Source organism: Apium graveolens, chromosome 9 (genome assembly GCF_009905375.1).
Source record: "Apium graveolens cultivar Ventura chromosome 9, ASM990537v1, whole genome shotgun sequence".
Classification (NCBI taxonomy): domain Eukaryota; kingdom Viridiplantae; phylum Streptophyta; class Magnoliopsida; order Apiales; family Apiaceae; genus Apium; species Apium graveolens.
Window position 1 is genome coordinate 4,647,039 of NC_133655.1, and position 6,936 is coordinate 4,653,974.

The 6,936-nt window shown below is 38.1% G+C and overlaps 2 protein-coding genes across 2 annotated transcripts; both read right to left on the reverse strand.

Annotated features, from left to right (window-relative positions):
- Positions 1 to 1,238: 1,238 nt before the first annotated feature.
- On the reverse strand, positions 1,239 to 2,222 carry LOC141684884 (uncharacterized). Its single transcript, XM_074490022.1, has 2 exons — positions 1,841 to 2,222; positions 1,239 to 1,702 (listed from the first exon to the last, which is right to left on the reverse strand). Exons 1-2 carry the CDS (start codon positions 2,220 to 2,222, stop codon positions 1,239 to 1,241), a joined length of 846 nt encoding a protein of 281 aa, XP_074346123.1.
- Positions 2,223 to 4,770: 2,548 nt separating this feature from the next.
- Positions 4,771 to 5,568, reverse strand: LOC141684885 (F-box/FBD/LRR-repeat protein At1g13570-like). The gene has a single exon (XM_074490023.1). The coding sequence runs from the start codon at positions 5,566 to 5,568 to the stop codon at positions 4,771 to 4,773; it is 798 nt and encodes a 265-aa protein (XP_074346124.1).
- Positions 5,569 to 6,936: the final 1,368 nt, after the last annotated feature.

A 6,936-nucleotide genomic window follows, 5' to 3' on the forward strand; every position in this document is an offset into this window, starting at 1 on the left:
TTCTTGGGGAACAAGAAACCTAATGGGCTTAGATTTCTTATCCCGAGGCCCAATAGGAAACCTACTGGAAACCGTCTTCTACTAGCTTTAGGAATGTCCGCCGATGAGGCCCAACCACAAAGGCCCAAGGCTCGTCCGCGGCTTCGAGACTTCACGGATAAGGCATCTCCCTGGCCAAGGATAACCCTCCGCTACCAGCTGTTTCTCTAGTCCGTGGACGCAGGTATAGCTGTGGTTCACCCCAAATGTTGGACGCATCCTTGTCCCCCGATAAGGAGCCCCTACCAGATTGCAGGACAAGTGATCCCAAGCTTTTGGGTGCAAAGTGCAGGATACTCCGAAGTCTCCCAACGAGGACACCCGTTGACTACAGAGACAGAGCTCCCAAAGCACACACCAGATTTCACCCCACATCCCCAATGAGGACACCCATTGACTACAGGAGGAGGCCTTCAGTCCAGGCATACCCCTGGAGGTCTCTGACCACGGACACTGCCTTTCCTGTAGATATGCTACAGGAAGGAGTTCCTCAATAGAGTACCTGCATCAAGTAGGTTAGTAATAATAATCTCCATCTTCCTTGAGCCTTCTAGAGAATCCACCTAATCAGCACATAAAAGCCATACCTATGTCCAAGTAGAAATTCAAGGCGCGCCCTAACATCTCTGTATGTTGGCGCCGCCCTGTATCACCAGCTTTTGGTTTCTCATACCATTTTACATCATAAGGTGTGCCCTAAACTATTCATCTTTGGGGCTGACTTTAATTCTGCCCAAGCCACAGTATGGACATGTCAAAGTAATCATGTCCAAATGATCCACCCAAGGAGCCTTCCTTACCTAGGGCGCACCCTAAGGCTCACTATAGGACAGACTCCAATTAAGCCACTCATCTATCTTTTTTCAATGATTGGACGCGCCTCGTCATGTTCAAAGGCGCGCCTTTAAGGCAAAACGGTCACGGGCCACTCAACTGTTTAACCAATGCAGCGCGTTCTTAGGGCGTGCCATCTGTTTATGGAAAGTTAATCTTATCTTTTCCTAGTTTTTAGGCGTTTCTCCTTCAATTTTACCTATTTTATCAATCTTAATCTGAATATTGTTTATACCAACATTTGGGCATAACACATATTATTTAAAAGATAAATTACAATATACATAAAAAGAAATTACATAACAAATATAATTTTAATTCAGGTCACCGCCATGGATCTGCCAAAGATGTTCTATAAGATCATTTTACAATTGAAAATAAGCTAGTTTGTTTCGAATTTGTTGATGCATCTGTATGTATTCTCGTAGATTATTCGGATGATTGCGAATTCGAGTAACAACTGGTATTTCGACATCCGAATCAAAGTGTTCTTCTTCGAGGGATGATTCTCTTTCATCGTCAATGATCATATTGTGCAATATTACACAAGTAGTCATAATATATTTCATTGTTTCGACATCCCAAAATCGTGATGGACCACAGATCATTGCAAATCGAGATTGTAGCACTCCAAATGCTCTTTCAACATCTTTTCTAATGGACTCATGTGTAGCTGCAAAATACTTTCTTTTGTTACCTTGAGGTTTTGGAATAGTTTTTACAAATGTTGGCCAAGAAAGATATATGCCATCAGCAAGATAATATCCCATGTTATATTCATTCTCATTGATGGTATACTTCACTTCAGGTCCGCGACCTTCAGCCAAATCTTCAAATAGATGAGACCGGTCTTATACATTGTTGTCGTTTAATGATCCTGGAAGCCCAAAAAAAGAATACCAAATCCATTTTGAAGCTATGGCTTCTAATATTATAGTTGGTTCATGAACATGACCTGTATACATACCTTGCCAAGTAGTTAGATAATTTTTCCATTTCCAGTGCATACAGTTGATACTACCCAGCATTCCAGGAAAGCCTCGTTGTTCATTCTCTGCCAATAATTTAGAGACATCTTGTTCATTTGGTCGTCTCAAGTATTCTACTTCAAATATTTCCATAATTGATTTAAGAAATCTTCTTAGACTCTCTATTGTTGTATTATCACCAATACGTACGTAATCATCAACAACATCAGCTGTCGTTCCATATGCAAGCATCCTCAGTGCAGCTGTCATTGTCTGAAGAGATGACAGTCCAGGAACTCCTACAACATCAGTTCGCTGAGTAAAATAGTAATCATGAATTGCAACTGCTTCCTCAATTCGTAGAAATAATGATCTACACATTCGAAATCTTCGACGGAATTATGTTTCTGTGTACGTATGTGTATCAGATAAATAATCATGATACAGTCTAGTATGACCTTCTTCCCTATTTCGATTAATCACACGATGATTCACAATAAAACCACCATGATGTGGGATAAAATTCACTCTCTAACGTTGATAATGAAGGTGTACAACAGCCATTCTCATTCTTGCATCATGTTCTTCTTCTTCTGGTTGCATAATATCAAGAATCATTTGTGTGGTGTTATCATTGAGTACGGTGTGTTGAAATATTTTAAGTTTGTGTTTTACTTCGTTCTTGATCTATATAATTAATAGGAAGTTCAGATGAAGAGATCTTAAAATTATTATCCTTGTTGTGGACCATTTACAAAGATGGATTTTGCCAATGTATTTTCACATCAACTAGTCAAGTGTATTTTCACATCAACTAGCCAAAAAAGCAAAGCCGCTAAAACTGAAAGTTTTTACAAAAAGGTGAAGACGAGTGGTAATCTCAATTGTTTAATTGAGTTGTCACTTTCATTATCTTTTAACGTATAACAACTTATTTAAAATTTTACAAAATATATTTTTATTGAAAACCTATTGTTTAGGATTAAAATATACTATTTCAAAAAATAGCCAACCAAAACACAATGTCTTACGGATTCAACAAATTTTAACCAACCATTTTTTTATATTATTATAGTTAACCAGAATCTTTGGAATCTTCATCCAAATTGAAGTAAAGAATTAAGAACTTGTTAATGTCAATAGCATGTTGTAAACTCTGTTTAATTTCTACATATTCTTACATAGTACAAAGAGAATCTTTTGCGTTATATTGCTAACTAATAAAATTTCTTGTGTTAAAAACAAATAAAAATGAAAATGTCCATCTAAAACCTAGAATATTCTTATTAATATTTACCATAAACTTTTTCATTGTAATGCTATAAATAGATCTAATCCAAAATAGAATTGCACTTGATTAAACTCTTAATAATGAGGTTCAAACAGCTAATACATGTACACCAAATTTAAGCAAGTACAACATGATGCAATTTCCATAATCAATAATAAAACCAGAGCAATTTAACTAAAACAGGTAATAAATATGATCACTAGTTTCACCAATCAACCGTACGTCACCCAGAAATGAGCTCAGAAATGAACTACAGTCTACAGCACATAGAACTTTGTCTTCTATGTGATCCAAATAAAAGCTTATAAAGATACATTTGTTCTCCCCCCTACAGGTTTTAGTATTGTTCTAGTCCCTGGGGGGCAATTTGAAACAGAAATGAAAAAAGGGCATACACTTATCTTGCTTAGAGCAGGTTCTTCGGAGGGTAGGATGACCGCAGCTAACCACAGATCCAACTTAACTGTTTTGCACATTGAAAGATACACTGAAAGAAACATCAACCTAAACGTCAGTAATATAACTCAAAAGGTATTTGTTTCTGTTATGCCCGCTTTCGGCCATGGGCCCTAAACAGGTCCCTGTGGGTGCACTAAATAGCTGGACTCTCGTGTGTGGGCTAGAACCATGGATTTATATGACTTGGGCCAGCACATGCGGGCTGGGCTCGTAACATGCGAGCTGGGTTCACATGCGAGCTGGGCTCATGACATGAGAGCTGGGCTCAAACATGCGAGCTGGGCTCAAGTGAGGACATGCGAGTTGGGCTCACACATGTAAGGTGAGCTCACATTTGTCATTTGGGCTCTCATATGCGAGCTGAGCTCGGTTGTGCCCACGCGAGGTGGGCTCAGGTGCCTTCATGCGAGGTGGGCTTAGCTGCCCACACGCGGGCTGAGCTCATGAGCCCACATCTTATAGAAACAGAGGTAACATTATATTTATTATTTGAAGGCGGTGCGGGCCGAGGTGACCAGGCCGGGCCGCATCGAAAGACTTTGTGTGTAACATGGAAAGTGACTCATAGATGACTGAGTTGCTCGTAGATTTCGGGGTCGACACGGGTTATTCCTACAATTACGGGAAGAAATGCGGAGATGCCGCGAAATTGTAGGAAGCATGTGGAGCCGGTCGAGATTTACGTGACTAATTAGCTGAAGGCCTGACTTTATCGTGGGCTTGGGCTGCACGGGCTGAAGAGTCCTAACCCTAGCCTACGTGACTTGTTCCCCAAGAACTACGTGAGGCTTGATCCCTATAAATAGGGTACGTAGGCACTTGTATGAGACATGAGTCGACACTTGACAGAGAATAACAAACCCTATTCTTTCTTAAGGAGTCCACATACAAGCTCAGCCACCACCAAACAACCTTCCTCCACCCTCAAATACCGTCCTTGATCTTTGTTCCGCCCATTAACCTCCACAATATTGTTATACGAAATTCTCCCTATAACATTTGGCGCTAGAAGGAGTGGTCGTTCATCAATAATAAAACCAGAGAAATTTAACTGAAATAGGTAATAAATATGATCACTAGTTTCACCAATCAAACGTACGTCGCCCAGAAATGAGCTCAGAAATGAACTACAGTCTACAGCACATAGAACTTTGTCTTCTATGTTATCCAATTTAAAACTTATAAAGATGCTTTTGTTCTTCCGCAAACAACCGAAATTTTATTTAAACAACCGAAAACCTTAACCACATTGGATGTTTCTGACGGCATTTCCCTATCACAGGCCACCATGCAAGAAAATTCTATAATGTTTTCTAACCCAGCTAAGGAATATTCTGAAGGCATTTTGGTATACATCTGACGTAAGTATTTGAGATTAGGAGCACGGAAGTTGATAGGTAAGAGTCCTTCGCAACAGAACAAGATCAACTTCTCAAGCACAGGGCAATTGAAGACGTTTTGTTCTGAAGTAGAGACATCTATTAAAACGATTTCCTTCAGAAAAGTCAATCCTCCAAATGCAGGTGTATAGGGTAACCAAACATTTTTTAGGCCCTCTAGATAAAGTTGCTTGATACCCTTAGTTGAGAATAACGGAATCCACTGACCAAAACAATCAAGGATTATCTTGGCATCGCAAAAACCAGGAAAACAGACAGAAAATCTGAGAATGGGGCCATTGTGGAGTAGGAGAACATTACTTATCACACTAACAAAATTAAGAGCTGCTAGTTCTAGACCACGCGATCTGCCAATATAACATGACTTTTCACTTAAGATGTCTTCATCAAAAACAAGATTTGGAATAGTAGTCCAACAATTCCTCCAATTCCTCGCCAAGATACTGGTTCTCACTGCATCTCGTATAGGCATAAAACAAAGGATAGTTTCTTGTACATTCCGAGGCAGCACACTGATCCTATCTTCCTCAATATGAGTACGACCGACCTTTCTCTTACTAGACTCATCCATTCCCATCTGTAATAAGAAAACGCGTCATAATTTACTAATGATGCCTCATCCATTTGTTAACATTTTACTTTTTATGATGTCTCGTCCGATTGTGAAATAATGATATAAATATCGAGTTTTCAATGAACATTAACCAAAATACCCATTTTCAAGCACTTCGGAAAATTCTACCCATTCGATTACCCTAATGTCAAATGCGTATTTTATATCACTACGCCCATCTCCTTTTCTTTTTCGACCCCTTTTATAAAAACACACGCCACGATATCTCGGTGTTCCTCTTATATGAGAATATACTATGAATATTTCAAGCTAGTTGATTACATAATTAGAAGGCGAATCTGATTTAGTGAGGAAATTCTGAAGTGTTGGATAGCATATAAATGTCGTACATGTGTACATCCGTGAGGTTGAACTGGAAAGGTAGTACGCATTTGACAATGGGGGTCTTTGAATGATAGACATTACTAATTTGGTTTCTATAAGATACCCCAAATCCAAATGCATATGAGGTAGTATAATATTACTAAACAATACTATAACCAAACATGTGTATTGCTCAATACTCCAACAACAAATGCATATTCCATTCGAGAATTACAACCATACTCTAACCAAACATGCGTATTACACAATACTCCAACAACAAATGCGTAATTAACAATACCCCAACATCAAAATACATATTACATTCAAGAATTACAACCACTCCCTTTCAAAATTATCATTTTTGTTACCTTTGTACAAAAAAGTGATATTTTTATCAATCAAGTTCCAATTGTTAATATTTACTAAATAACGTATTTTTATCAACTACTTTTTTTTGAGATAAAGAACTACTTTTTTATTATTTCCAGAGGAAAAGAAGATTGAAAAGATAAATTTGACCTAGCATTAATAATCAAAGCCCCGAGGGAAAAAAAAGGTGAGTGTAGTTTGATATTTTCAAACTGTTTTGCTTAATATTTCCCAATATATATTCTCTTTTCCTTTTCTTTACTTGTCATAATTTTCGTACCAAATCCGAACGTTAACCATCTATCGAGACGTAACGAAGGCAGTCTAATGTAAAATATATCGACCCTTTTTATACAACCACATGCCGCCATATCTCCGTCCTTCTCTTCTATAAAAATATGCCAGGAATATATGATAGCATAGATATTCCAAGCTAGCTTATTACATAATTAGAAGGCGAATCTGATTTAGGAAGGAAAATTCTTAAGTGTTGGATAGCATATAAATGTTTATGTATATAAATATATGTGTTGAACCGGAAAGGTAGAACGCAGTTTTGAGCTCACATTAGTGATATGGTTATTTATAAAATACCCCAAATCCAAATGCGTATCAAGTACAATATTACAACACAAT